The sequence below is a fragment of the Suncus etruscus genome, chromosome 16 (assembly GCF_024139225.1).
Source record: "Suncus etruscus isolate mSunEtr1 chromosome 16, mSunEtr1.pri.cur, whole genome shotgun sequence".
Lineage (NCBI taxonomy): Eukaryota > Metazoa > Chordata > Mammalia > Eulipotyphla > Soricidae > Suncus > Suncus etruscus.
In genome coordinates, this window is record NC_064863.1 from 68,891,981 (window position 1) to 68,906,901 (window position 14,921).

Here is a 14,921-nt window from a genome sequence, read left to right on the forward strand (position 1 = left end):
AAACTGTGTAGTTTTAGATTCTTGAACCCATGTATGCTATACTCTTTCCTATATTCTCCACTGCACTATCTCCAATTTTTATTGAAATCCTGTGAGAGATATTATTATCATCATTAACAGAATCATTTACAGATGGAAAATGTTGAGTTGAGACATAACTAGGTTAAGTATATTATTTGTGACCACATACATACATATTAAATCAGCACAGGAACTTTTAGCGCAACATTACATGTCCTCTTGAAGTTTCTTTATTCCATTCCAACCTTTCCCCACTACATCTACCAATTACCGAAAAGAATCTCTTCTTCTCTTTGAAATAATATCTTTATTTAAACACCGTGATTACAAACATAATTGTAGTTGGATTTCAGTCATAAAAAGAACAGCTCCCTTCACCAGTGCAACTTTTCCATCACCAATGCCCCATCTTCTTTAGCACTTTTAATAATTCTTTAGATTTCTCAGCAAAACCAATCTGATATATCAGTGGCTACACATCCTCTTTTTCTTTCGGGGATGGGGAGGTTAACACCTGGCTCTGTGCTCAGAAATCCCTCCTGGCAGGCATGGGGACCATAGGAGATGCCGGGATTCAAACCATCATGCCTCTGAATCTGCTGCATGCAAGGCTAACACCCTCTTGCTGTGCTATCTCTCTGGCCCCTATCCATCTTCCGTAAAGTTGTAGAGGATCCCATATGCAGAGAATGTGGAATAACATTTGCAGATTAATATAGTGTATTGTATCTGGTCTTATGCTAGATTGTTCCATATATGTATATTCAATAAAGATTAATATTGCTCTTTTGGATCCTAACAGATCTAAAGCAGTTTCTTTTCATAAAAATAATGTAGTTCTAAAAATTGGCCTAGAAAGCTATTAAATGGGGGCCGGAGAGAGATAGCATGGAGGTAGTTCATTTGCTTTGCATGCAGAAGGATGGGGGTTCAAATCCCGGCATCCCGTATGGTTCCCAGAGCCTGCCAGTAGTGATTTCTGTGCGTAGAGTAAGGAGTAACACCTGAGCACTGCCAGGTGTGACCAAAATACAAAAAAAAAAAAAAAAAAAAAAAAAAAAGCTATTAAATGGCTTTTTAATATGGACTACATTGAACTGATATTGCTCTAGCATTTGATGTAACTCAAATAAATGCACACAGGAAAGTTTGGAAAGGAAACACCAATGAGAAAACTGAGATGAAAGTTTAATACAACTCCCCTCTTAAGAGATATTTCAATTTCAATAAAATATAACTTAACGTACCACACATTAGAGAGATAGAGAAATAGATAGATAAATAGATAGATAATAATTTTATTACTGATACATAGTAAGTATAAGTAAGTAGGTAGGTAGTAGATAGGTAGGTAGGTATATAATTACACAAACCTAAAAAGTCCCATCAATAAATGGGAAGAGAGGGGCACAGAGCCATGGAGCAAGAAGTAAGGCATCTGCCTTGCCCACACTAGCCTAGGCTGGACTGCAGTTCAATTCCCCCCACTGTTCCATATGGTCCCCAAAGACAGGAGTGATTTCTGAGCACATAGCCAGGAGTAACCCCTGAGCATCACTGAATATGGCCCAAAAACAAGAACAAAAACAAAAATGGGGAGGGAGATGAATAGACATTTTCTGATAAAGACCAACAAGTGACAAAGATGATAACAGATGACAAAGAAGCACATGAAAAATGCTTATCATCACTTACCATCAGGGAATCATTAGAGAAATCAAAACTAAAACAACAATAAGACATCATCTTACACCAGAGAATAACACATATCAAAAATAATGGAAACAATCTGTTGGTGGGTATGTGGTGAGAAAGGAAGTCTCCTCCACTGATGATGGAAATGCTACCTGGTCCAACCCTTATCTATGGCAAACAGTATGGAGGGTTCTCACTAAACCCAAAATTGAGCTGCCATATAACCCAGAAATCCCTTTTTTGGGTATCTATCCCCAGTACAGAAATACTTTCTTCTAAAGGAATGTATGTATACCGCTAGTCATTGCAGTACTCAGTTCAATAGCTAAGATTTGAAATCAATCTAGATATCCAACAGACAAGTGGAGCATGAAGATGTGGTACATATAGATAATGGAATACTACATAGCTGTAAGGAATGATACAGTCATGCAATTTCAGTAACATGGATGGAACTAGAAGATATGTTAAAGGAAGTAAGCCAAAGAAGAAGGATAAATACAGAATTATATCACTTTATATGTCATATTTAGAATAACTGCACAAAGCAACACAATGGTCTAAATGGTGTTTCTTGAATATCATTGGATACCATTGGAATAGGCAACTGCATTCTATAGACTTGCTATAGTGCTTGTTCATTGAGTGTTTGTTTGTTTACAATTTTTTTAATTTAAGATAGTTTACTATTGTATCACAATGCCCATGTTTTCAGTTTGCTTTCAAGAAAGGAACCAGGATGCTCAAGAACCAGTATATGATATCATATAGCTTAATTTTTAAGACTTTCAAATTATGATTGTTTTAAGAATGCTCTATGTACATTCGAACTCTGGAAGCTTTTCTTCAGCAATGTTTACCTCACCATTGATCATGTATTTGCCTAGGAATTGGAAAACCTTTCTTCCTGATGGTCTGGCTTCCAATTTTTTAAGCACTCTGACCCATTCCACATGGGCCAGTTCTTCAACTGTAACCTATGGATCAATCTTCAATGTCTGCCGTGCATGAGTGTGTGTGTGTGTGTGTGTGTGTGTGTGTGTGTGTGTGTGTGTGTGTGTGTGAATGTATATGTAGTGGATACAACTGTTTGTCTAATCTGTATTGTACATAATACCTGTGTATGATGGGTATAGTACCTATTATATATAATCCTTCCTTTTCCCCATCCACTGCTCACCACATTAAAATTCCTTTTCTATCCTAACACTCTCTGACACTTCATTTGTTATTTCTCTTATTTAAGCGTTTTTACCCTCAGTTCTTAACTCTTCAGAAACCAGAACATTTCCCAGCTCCAACGCGAAAGTACAGGCACCCAACCTCCTTGCCTCAGCCCACGAAGAAGCTGCTGACACCCCGCTACTGATTAGCTCTCTACAGTCTCTTTTCTCCCATCTCCCTACACTGTGCACTGTTGCTAGTAAACGAATTTGACTCTTGAGAAACCCTCAACTCAAGGACATTATCTGATCCCTGAGTTCTGCGAACCATTTTTCAAACTCCAAAAGACCAAGTCACAGGTGGAATCTGTGCTCCGGATTTTAACTATCACCCCCCACCCCCAGACTATTTCAAAAAACTTAAAGGGGACATGACTATCTCCTTTGAATATTTCTTAAGGTGCATTTCCTTAGTATAATTCTTAGTGTGTATTTCCTTATGTAGAGGCAGCTTATCTCATCCTTTTAAGTATTTGCTTAGAAGAAAATTCTAGTCGATAAGTTTCTCTTGGGATCTGATCAGGTCAGGACAAGGTTAGTGAGATTGTTTAGCTTATTATTTTTATCCCCATATGCACTGGTAGTATCATGTGTTGAATTAAATTAATAAGAGTCCTACTGGAGCGATAGCATGAAGGTAAGTCATTTGCCTTGCATGCAGAAGGATGGTGGTTCCAATCCTGGCATCCCATATGGTCCCCTGAGCAACTTCTAAGTATAGAGCCAGGAGTAACCCCTGAATGCTGCTGGGTGTGACCCAAAAAAAAAAACAAAAAATAAAATAAAATAAAATAAGAGTCCTAGATGGTGGTGGACAATGGTGGACAAATGGTGAGGCCTTTCTCAGCCTGCCTGGGTAGCTGCACCTTCTTTTGCCTGGTGGGTCTGAGGATTCAGGATAACGGGGAGCAAAAGACTCACAAGCAATCGGCGGAAGTTGCCATTGTTCCTTTTTGCATAGGCACATTAAAATGGAAAGATCTTATGTATCGAAAGACTTTCTTATGTAATAGGGATAAGAACTCAAATTTTATAATGTAGGGGGCACCTTTAACCCTGAATATTTGCCATACAGACTTGACTTGGGCCTCAGTTGGTCTGACATCAACTATTCTCCCCAAACTTGGACCTCATCTTTGGAACTGGCATGTTATTTTGCACTAGTAGCAGAAATCAAACTTTCACCAGGGGAAGCCCTAATGCCATCTTGGCACCAAATTTAAACAATACCCAATTTATAGCCTGACGACTAGGAAACAGCAACAACTTGCTTTCAGGGCAGATTCTCTGCCTCACCATTTAATGGAAAGATAAAACCAGAAGAGGCTCCTTGACAGGGTGGCCTCAACTAGGACCTGTGCAAAAACCAAAATCTAATTACAGAAGCCTGAGTATAATAATCATGATTGAGGAAAACTTGGTCTGCAACCTAAAAAAAATACCTTGGGGTTAGAAAATTAGTATGTCCAGGGCCTATAGTGGTTTTATAGCAGGATGTTTCACTGGTAGGGACATGCTGGTATTTTTAGGCCAACGGTTTTTCCTTTCTAATTTCTTCAATGTTCGCTGTGCCTGTGCAAAAAAAAAATTAAAAAAACAAAAACAAAAAACAAAACAAACAAAAAATCCTGCCACCTTCCCCCTTTTTAAAATTTTATTTGTATCTTCTATATAAAGGCTTTTGCCTTTCTCATAGAACCTTGGGACATTAACTACTTTGTTTTACCTCATACTTCTGTATTTTTCTGGTAGAGATAAAAAGGACAGAACTAAATACCCAATCCAAAGTCAAAATCAAAAGACCCAAGAGATCCAAACTATAACAATCTAAACTTTAAAATGGGCCTGTTACACTGGCAGGCCAGTGGGCTAATGGTGGAGTTATGGGATGCATACTGGGAACTTTGGTGGAAGGAGGTCAACACTGGTAGTGGGAATAGCCTTAATTCACTGTCACTGTATGCCTGAAATCCAATTATGAAAGACTTTGTAAATTACAATGGTTTCAACAAAATTTAAAATAAAATAAAAAAAAAAACTGGGGCTGGAGTGGTGGCACAAGCGGTAGGGCATTTGTCTTGTACGCACTCATCTAGGAAGGGCTGTGTGCACAATTCAATACCCCGGAGTTCCATATGGACCCCAAGCCAGGAGTGATTTCTAAGCACATAGCCAGGAGTAAGTCCTGAACATCACCAGGTGTGGCAAAAAAAAAAAAAAAAACCAGAAAAAAATTTGCTTTCAATATTGTTATTGAAGGATATCATGCATATCACTTTATCTCCTTACAATACCCAATTTCCAGAGTGATCATCACTAACTATCAATGTCATAATGATCCCTTCTCTGATCTATCTTCCCCAGCTATTTGTGGCAAGTTTCCTACTATGGGCTGGTGCTCCTCGTCCTTGTCTCTATTTTTTTTATATTATTACCATACTATTCTTATTTTTATATATCTCACCAAAAACGTGATCATTCTATGTCTATCCCCTTTCCTCTAACTCATTTCAATCAGTATATAATACTATACGTATCCATTCCCATTATAAGCAAATTTCATGACTTCATTTTTCCTAAGAGCTGCATAGTATTCCATAGTATTAATATACCATAGTTTCTTTATCCATTCATCTGTTCTCAGGTACTTGGTTTGTTTCCAGATTCTGGCTATTGTGAAAAGTACAGCAATAAACATAGGAGGACTTTCCTACTCTGTGATTTTTGGGCCCCTAGGGCATATTCCTAAAAATTTCAATTTCTATTTTTTTGAGAAACATATGTAATATTACAAATCACTGTGTCTAAAAGGAAAAAATAATAGGAGAGAGGGAGAGAGAAAAAGAGAGAAAAAAGAATGTCTGCCATAGAGGCAGGAAAGGAAAAGGAAAGCAGGAAGTAGGATGGAAACTGGATCATTGATGGCAGGAAATATGCACTGATGAAGTGCTGAACATTGTATGACTCAAACTCAATCACATTACTACATATTTCACAGTGAATCGATTAAATAATTTATTTATATAAAATATCAAAGGGAAAAATGTTTTGCTTTCTTGGCATGTTTTATAATGTTTAATTTATTTATTTTTAAAAACATTCACACATAACTTTTCAGAAAACTGTGTATTAGGTAAAACAAAGTACACCAGCCTCCTTTGCTAAAAGTACAGTGTGGAGAAATTTAATTTCAAAATCATAGTGAACTATTGATTCATTCTACATAAATTAAACATGAAAAAATGTCATACTTTCTGCTAAAAAAGGTGGATTTTGTTTGTTTGTTTGTTTGTTTGGTTGGGTTTTTTTTTGTTTTTGGTCTCAGGGCCACACTCAGTGATGCTCAGGGGTTACTCCTGACTAGGTGCTCAGAAATCGCTCCAGGCTTGGAGGACCATATGGGATGCCGGGGGGTTGAACCACAGTCCGTCCTAGGTCAGACATGTGCAAGGCAAACGCCCTACCTCTGTGTCACCGCTCTGGCTTCAAAAGGTGTTTTTTTTTTATTGTAGAAAATTTTCTTCTGGCTATGGAACGTTGATCACATACAAAAATTTAGTTCCTGAAGCAGTTATCTCTTAATATATGTAAAAAACAAGTAACTTATTACAGTGTGTGAAAATAATAAGTAAATTGCCAAATAACATACTGTGCTTGGAAAAAGCTACAAAGAAAGGAAAGAAATAGATAGATAAATAAAGCAATTTTCTTTATAAATACTCAGTTCAGTGAACTTCAGTGTAATCCAGGATGCCTGTGAAATTTACTAAATTTCCAAATAGAGTCACATCTTATGCCTCCTAATGCTCTGAAATTCCTAGCTGATTAATATATTACCTCTAAATAAGAAAATTGTGCAAAAACTTATTGTAAGAGAGAAGGTCTAAGTGGAAGTAATGAATATACAACTAAAGCCAAGTGGGGCTTCATTGTAAATTGTACATTCTACAGATAGTATAAGTGATATTGATTTTCAGATTACCTGCTCTTTTACATTGCTCATTTACTGCCTTTCCCCTCTATTAGTGTAGAGAACAGAATTGTCTGTGCATTTGCTTGATTCCATGAAGAGGCCTGAAACACCACTTGGAGATATCAATCATTCCTTTAAGATTAGTCTCTACTAAGAGCCTGTAGTGAAATGATAATGCACCAACCTGTCTCCAGTTAATGGCAAAATAATGGTTGCTTGAGAAGAAAACACAATAAATGATAATCTCATTTGAGGGCTGCAAAATAAGAAAAGAGACAGTTAAGACATTTTTGGAAGAAATATCGGCATGATATAGATGTATTGCTAGGGAGTTGCATTTAAAAATCTGTCTCACTGAATGGTCCAGGCATCTTTTAAATGAAACTCTCTAAGTAGATAAACTAATTCTATTCAATATTACAGATGCATAAGTCATTTTGGGTTTAGTCTGAGTTTCTCTGCACTCAAGCACTCTCCATAAACCACAAATAATGCATTTAGGAAGAGACTAAGAAAAGCAATTGGAAACCATGTAAAATTATTTTGTAGAAATGCCTTTTTTCCCCTCTCCAATATTATTATCATTGACATTATTTAGAGATGGAGAGCAGCCAATTAGGTTAAATCACCATAACTATGATATGAGTCCAATTAGAAAGCTATTCTGAAGTCAGAAAACTAAAAGTATACTATGGACAAAGAGAAACAAAATAATAAATCAAGTCTGGATTAAGCATTTTCTAAGTCTCAAACATCAGATTTCCAATTAGCAATAATTACCTCATGTAGGTACATCTTTGAGGCTTTAGGCCTTTATCTCACAGGACAAAGATCTAAACTAAGGTTTATAAACTGGCAATCAGAATCCTCTCAAAAGTTTACACATTTTAAAAGGTATTCTTTTCAGTCATGGACCTTTATTCACTTCCTGCTATATATGATTAGTCACTGAACAACTAAGCTTGAATCAGGGAACTACACATTAAAAAATTCCAACTTTAAGTTCAATCAAATAAATAAAACCCTACTTCCTTAAAATGTTTGCACCTGACCCATTACTCTTCATCAAAATCTATGTGAAACTGCGGACTCTTGGGAATAAGTCAGACAAATATTTATAAACAACTGATTCTTTTGCATTCTAAGGATATAGATGTCGAATTTATTCTTCTTTTCTAGGTGGTTTTACCTCAGACTCTGTCCAGAAATGAATGTTATACTTGGCTGCTTCAGCAGGAGTCCGATGATTGAACATGGACAGGCATACATTTTTATAGGGATAAATTTACTGCTGCCAATAACTGAAAGCAAGGAATGCCTAGGCCTCTACAGATTGTTTGAAGTTACTTGCAACATGACTTTCAAAATGTTTTGATCATCTAAGCCTGTTTTACAGAAAACATTTGGGCTAACAAGACTGAAAGAAGCAATATTTAATGATACAGCTCCTTTGTCTGTCTTTTCCATTATCTTGATAAATTTGCATTAGATCACTGCATTTTTTTTTCCTTAAAAAGAACAAAGGAGAGGAAAAAAAGCCTCTAAAGTCTTGGGGTTATTTTTCTAGAAAAGAGGCTACTCATCCTAACTACCTCAAAAATCAAAGAGTAAGCTTTCTTCCATAGCAGTTAGGCTTTTTATAGGAAAGGAAACTCAGTCTTTGCTAAGAAGACTTTTGCATATATAGAACAGTTAAATTTTAAACCGCCCACACACCCACACAGTGTGTAAACACAAGTCCTCTCTTTAAACACACACAAGTGCCTTTTCTGGTAGTGGGTTATTAACACATGTTCATTTGAAGTTTACCAACACTTTTAAAAAAAAAAATAAGGACCTCTACAATAGTAAGAACTGTGTGGAAAAAAAACTATATTGTGGATACTATTAGCATAAATTTCTAATGTGATAAATTATGAGAAAGCATAACTGAAACTCAAAACAGATGAAAATTCAGAAACAAAAAGACATTTGGAGTAGTATTTGAAGATGCTTCCCCAGAACCTGGGCCAAATTTCTGGGATCCAGATGAAATAAGCCCTCAGCAACTGAAGGAGTGTACAAATAACAGCCTGTGGAAGAACCGCCTTGAGGCACTTAAAAAGCAGCATATTGGTCAAGGCTTTCCCAGCTGGAGGCATAATTGTGTCTCCTTCCTCCCACTACCAAGTCCCCAAATTCAAAAGTAAAGTGGAAGTACCTCACAAATCTCTCCGTCAGCTGCTGGACAAAATTGTAAATTTCGATCCAGTTATTGGCCACACTGCCAGACCTAAAACCAAAAAAAAAATGCAATTGAGCTCATTAATAAAGAAAACATAGATCTGGGAGTTACAAAGCACTTTCTTCCAGCTAAGGTGTCTCTACTTGCAACTTCAGTGATAAAGACATTCAGATCAGTCCACCTTGGGGAAAACACCTAACAGGTCAGAGTTCCTCAAAATAAACACAGCTTTCCTAGGCAGGAAATGAAATCACATTGAGTATGTTAAGCCAGGGCTTTTCTTGGAGATAGTAATCAAGATTAGGAGAAAACCAGGCCCACTTTGACAGTCGAAAGGGGGCGGAGGGGTCGAGGACAGAGGGCTCTAGCTTGCTTGGGTTCCATGGACGCAGGGGGTAACCTAGCCCCATTTCCCCAGAGGCCCTGTGAGTGTCCAGCTGTGATAAACCACATCCACAGACACTCATGCAGGTAGCTCCTGCATCCTAGTCCTCAGAGATCCCTCGCCCTAGAGAGACACAAGGCTTGCAGTGTGGGTTTTCCAATACCCCCAGTCCCGCGTGTGCACACACGTCCAACCTCCCCAGCCGCTGCTCCTGCAGCAACGCCCTCGCCTTAGAGACTTCAGCCCTGCCCCAGGCACTCACTTGTCCAGGACGTAGTAGAGATCGAAAGCTCCTTTGCAGGAGGGTTGCTCCTCGGCACTCAGCAGGCCCCCAAAACCGTACAGCATCATCAGCCACAGCCCGAGGACCAGCCAGCTCCCGGGACTGCGGGCCAGGGGCAGCCCGGCCACCATCCTCTGGCCCGGGGACGGTGACTTTCTGCTGTCAACCCTTCTGATCTCGGCTTGGCGGGGAAAACTTGCTAGGAGGCACCAGGAATGCGTCCTGGGGTTGTGGCAGCAAGCAGCTGGGGCGCTGGCGCCTGGGGCAGCGGGACCCGGTGATTGACAGAGGGAGGGAAGAAGGGAGGAAAGGAGGTCCTAGGAGGACAAAGGGAAACTCGGAGACAGGCTGACCGTGCCGGAACTCTGGAGGAATCCCCCAAGAAGGCTGGATCCGATCCTTTCCACTCCCGATCGCCCAGCTCCGACGCACAGAGGGCCCCTCCAGGGCCTGGGGCCGAGCGCCTAGGGCCTCGGGGTTGGCGCTCCAGGGCCCATGCGATGGCGGCACAAACTTGCAAGTGGAGAGTTTGTCGTCCAGCTCCTCTGCGCGGCCGTCTGCCCAGTCCTCTCGGTGCAGCAAACTTTTCTTTGGGCAGCGCTGCTCTGGCTCGGTTCAGGCCCTTTGCCCCCTTTGGAGAGGAAAGGGGGGTGGTTGGACGCGCTCCGGGGGCTAAGATTTGCTCCCAAATCTTAGGTAGGGCGGCCGCTCGGGGGGTGGCCCAGGCCCAGAGCTTGATCTGGCCCAGTGACATCAGAGTCAATGTTAATGAGCGCCTAAGGGCGAGGGCGGGGTCTCCTCTGCGGTTGGCCCAGCCTCACGCACACTTGTGGGTTCGTGCTAAGTTGGCTGTGACTAAAAGCTAGTCGACTTAGGAAGGGGACAGAATTGCTTCGAAAAAACAAAAGTGTTTTTGCAACTCTGGGGAAATAGAAAACCTATCCGGTCTAGTGATTTCAACCGCTGTGCTTGGGAAATCCAAAAGTGGACTTCTCCCAGAGAAGTGTTGCCCACTCTTTGCACCACACCTCCTCCTCTGGCCCCCAGAAGCAAGCTGGCTTTGCTCAAGCTGCACAGCGGCTACTTAAGGAAGGCAATTTACCCCCCCACCCCCCTTTTTTTGTTTAATCATCACCGTTTTATTTCACCAGGGATAGAAATGAGAGGGAAAAGAGTCCCCGGGACAGTGGAAAGTTCTGTGTGCCTCAAAATGTTTCATCCTACTGCCTTGTATCCCAAGCTCTAGATACAAAGTCTTTCAACCTGAGCAGTTGAAGTTTGCGTTCAAATATTTTGCTTGCCCATTGTACATCTACTTTCTTCTCTTCTATAACTCTCTTCTTGTCCAAATTGGTTTTTAAAAACTAAGAGTCTCGCCAGGTTTCAGGATGCAGGGGCTACAAAGCCACATGGCATCAAAATGATTGACAGTAACAGGAATACAGGAAACCTAATGATTGACAGTAGCAGGAGCAGACAATGGCCTCTTTTTCATTCTAACTAAATTGTTGTTTGGGGGCAAACATTTCTAAGGGTCTTAATAGCATTTTGCTAAAATAACATTTTCTTAATTTTCTTTTAAAAACTATGATTTACAAAGTTTTTCCTAGCTGAATTTTAGACAGAATATTCAACCATTAATCCTATTATCAGTGTCAACTTCCCTTCACCAGTGTTCTTAAATTTTCTCTCACCCTTCAGTTCATCACCTTGATAGACATAGATAGTAACATTTTACCAATTCTTCTGTGGGTTGTTTTAATGTGTATTTAACTTTTTGTTTCCATTGTCTTTGCTATGAAACCAGATTTGTAAACTCTTGGGGTGACATTTGGTTTTGAGATCTGTGGTGGTGTACATGAGTGTATTTGGTGCAGGACATGCATTCAGTCCTTTGAGAGATCCCCCCACCCATTTGTAAGCTATTTAAGGAGCTCTTTAATAAAGATGCCTTTGTTTCACAACCTTCTAGGACTTACAGGCTAATGGGTGATTTTTTTCCTGTTGTACATATCCCTTGATTATTATAAAATGTCCATCTTTGTCACTTGTAACTTTTCTAAGTCTAAAGTTTGTGTCATCTGATATTAATACGACCACTCCATCCTTTTTAAGGGAGCTGTTTGCTTGGATGATTGTCCTCCAATCTTTGATTTTTGAGTCTATGTTTGTTCTGACTATTCAGATGTGTTTCTTGTAGGCAGCAGAATGCTGGATTCAGCTTATTGATCCATTTTGCGACTCTGTGGTCTCTTAACAGGTGTTTTATTTTTGTTTTCTGATCACATCCAGAAGTGCACAGGTCTTATTTCTGGCTCTATACTCAAGGGACCACATATAGTGACATGGATTGAAACCAGGCCATCTATGTGGAAGGTTAGTCTTACTCTCTTTACTTCTGTCCCTACTATCAACACCTACCTTCTTAACTCATTGCCTGCTCCTCTTCTGGATCTCTACAAAATTATCTAAGAATTCACCTTGTCATAAATCCATGTGGCAAAATTTATTGAATTTGATATTGGCTCTTCAAAATCTCTATGTCCTGCATTTACTCTTCACCTAAACTTTTTCCTAACTACAGGCAAGAAAAAGAAGGTTGAATCGAATACTAATCATGTTGCCATTCTTTTGTTCATTTGTTTGGATAATTATTCAACCAAGGAATTTTTCATTTCATATTTTATTTATGTATTGACCCATATAAGAATAGCAATGTTATATGTACATATAGTATAGCATAGTATAGTGTAGTGTAGTGTAGTGTAGTATAGCAATAGTATAGCAATTCAGGGAAACAATTTCTAGTACTGACCAATAATTGATCAAATCACTTTCACCTAATGGCAGTTGGAAGAACTTTAATTATTAGAGCAACCATTGCATTTTCCCCCAATCTGGAAGGTGTCCATAGACATTGGACATTCAGTGCAAAAACTAGGCAGTCCCTGGGATACTTCCTGGCAAAGGAAATTTAGTCATCTTATTTCTGAGCAATAATGAGGATATGCGAAAACAAGGATAGACTCAACTATCTCTCAGTACTGTGGAGAAAGGCAAACAACATTTTCCCCTCTAACAGTTAAGAGACATTAGCCAGAAAATATTTCAAATAAAATTTGCTCTGGGACAGACTATTAACACCCTATACAGCTTCAAATTCAAAATCAAGAACTCTCCACTGCTGGTGAGAATGCTGTCTGGTCCAAACCTTATGGAAAACAGTATGAAGGGTTCTCATTAAACTCAGAATTGAGCTGCCATCTGACCCAGCAACTGCACTCCTGGGTACCTATCCCCAAGATAGAAAGACATTCATCCAAAATTATGTATGCATACCACTATTCATTTCAGCACTCAGCACAATAGCCAAGATTTGGAATCAACCTAGATGTACAAAAACAGATGAGTGGATCGTGAATATGTGGTACTTATACACAATAGAATAATACTACATAGCAGTTAGAAATGATACAATTATGCAATTTGCAGCAACATGGACAGAACTAGAAAATGTTATGTTAAATGAAGTAATTCAGAAGAAGAAGAAAAAAATACAGAATGATATCACTTATTTGAGGTAAACAATGGAAACACCTGTTTAGAGTGAATTGGTATTCATTCAACCTCTCACTACAAAGGCCTATAATAATGTTCTAATGAACTAATAATGTTTCACAGAACTAGGTGCGGAATAAGACTGGTAGCCAGGGACTTCTCTTGCAGTGCTTATAATCAATATGTTCTAATACCTTAATTTTATTAGGTATAAAATAACTCTTTAGCTTCTTTGTCCACATGGCTCTTGGAGACATAGTGTAGACACACTAATTTTGCAATTTGGCACTCAATCTCACCCATTTCCTTTTAATTATGTCTTCTATTAGGACCTAAAGCATATAACCACTGAGACCACTGAAACAGAAAACTGAGCACCACAGACTTAAGTTACAGTTCCCACTCATCAAGTATATTTTTGCAAATTACAATTATCCCTTTTTCTTATTTTTCTTTTTTCTCTTTTAACTTTCTTCTTTTTTCTCTTCTTTCTTCTTCTTCAATTCAACCTGTTACTATTAAATCATAAAGCCCATACTGTCAGTTTGATTTTAGGAAAGGAACCTAGATGCAAAAGACACAGCAGATGATACTACATAAAATAGACATTTCTTATAGTGCTCACTACCATATTGTTTAGTACTTTAGATGTGAAAATCATGCTTATCCTAAAATGCTCTAGCCACAATCTCCTGAGAGCTTCATTAAGCAAAGTTTACCCCTGCCATTGATGAAGTGCCAAAGTGCCTAGAAATTGGAAAAACCTCCCCACTCCGAGGCACCAGCCTAAATTTTTTACTTCTTTTTTCTTTATTTTTTCCCTTCACTTTTTTTCTTTATTTTTCTCCTTTCTCTTTTAATCTATATTTTAGCTAATTATCTTATCTTAATTCAATTATTTCCTAAATGCTCAGACCCATCCTATGAGGGTCAGGACTCCAACAACAACTTATGAATAGATCTCTAAAGTCTATCTATAAGTGGGCATGGGTTTATAAGTGGACTCCCCTATCTGTTCAATTTATATTGTAAACAATGCATGCCTATATTGTATATAGCCCCTTATATATTATCCCTCACCCCTTTCAGAACATCTGTTCTCTTGTCCTCCCAATTTTGATACAATCTCCCTCCTCATTTAACCCTCTTTACCTTCAGTTCTTAACTCATTATGTACCGAGACTGACCTCCCATCCCAAAAGCCACTACCCATCTCCCAAAATGAAAGGACACACCCTCAGTCCCACATCTCATACTCCAGCAAGAAGCTGCAACCACCACTCCTGCTGACTCATTCTATGTGGCCCATCTCATACACACCCCTAGTAAGAACTGGTACATGCTAACTGGATTCAGCTCCAGAAGGACTCTCACTCAGCTCAAGGACACTACCTGATCCCTTAACTGCTGCAAACCAGCTCTCAAACTCAATAAGACATCCAAATGAATGTGTGGGATAAAAAAGTGCCCTGATCTCACTCCCCTGAAGAATATCAAAAGAGTCAATGATGATATCTATATTTCCCTTCTATTTTTAATACCTCAATAGTTATACATCT

At 39.0% G+C, this 14,921-nt stretch overlaps 1 protein-coding gene across 1 annotated transcript in view; it reads right to left on the reverse strand.

Moving 5' to 3' along the window:
* Positions 1-10,109, reverse strand: part of ANTXR2 (ANTXR cell adhesion molecule 2) — a 154,902-nt gene extending 144,793 nt beyond the window's left edge. Inside the window, exons 1-3 of the mRNA XM_049790309.1 lie at positions 9,784-10,109; positions 9,113-9,184; positions 7,097-7,168 (exon numbers count right to left, since the gene is read on the reverse strand). Of these exons, the coding sequence (XP_049646266.1) occupies positions 7,097-7,168; positions 9,113-9,184; positions 9,784-9,935 (296 nt within the window). The 5' untranslated portion in view covers positions 9,936-10,109. The remainder of the gene's footprint in view (positions 1-7,096; positions 7,169-9,112; positions 9,185-9,783) is intronic.
* Positions 10,110-14,921: the final 4,812 nt, after the last annotated feature.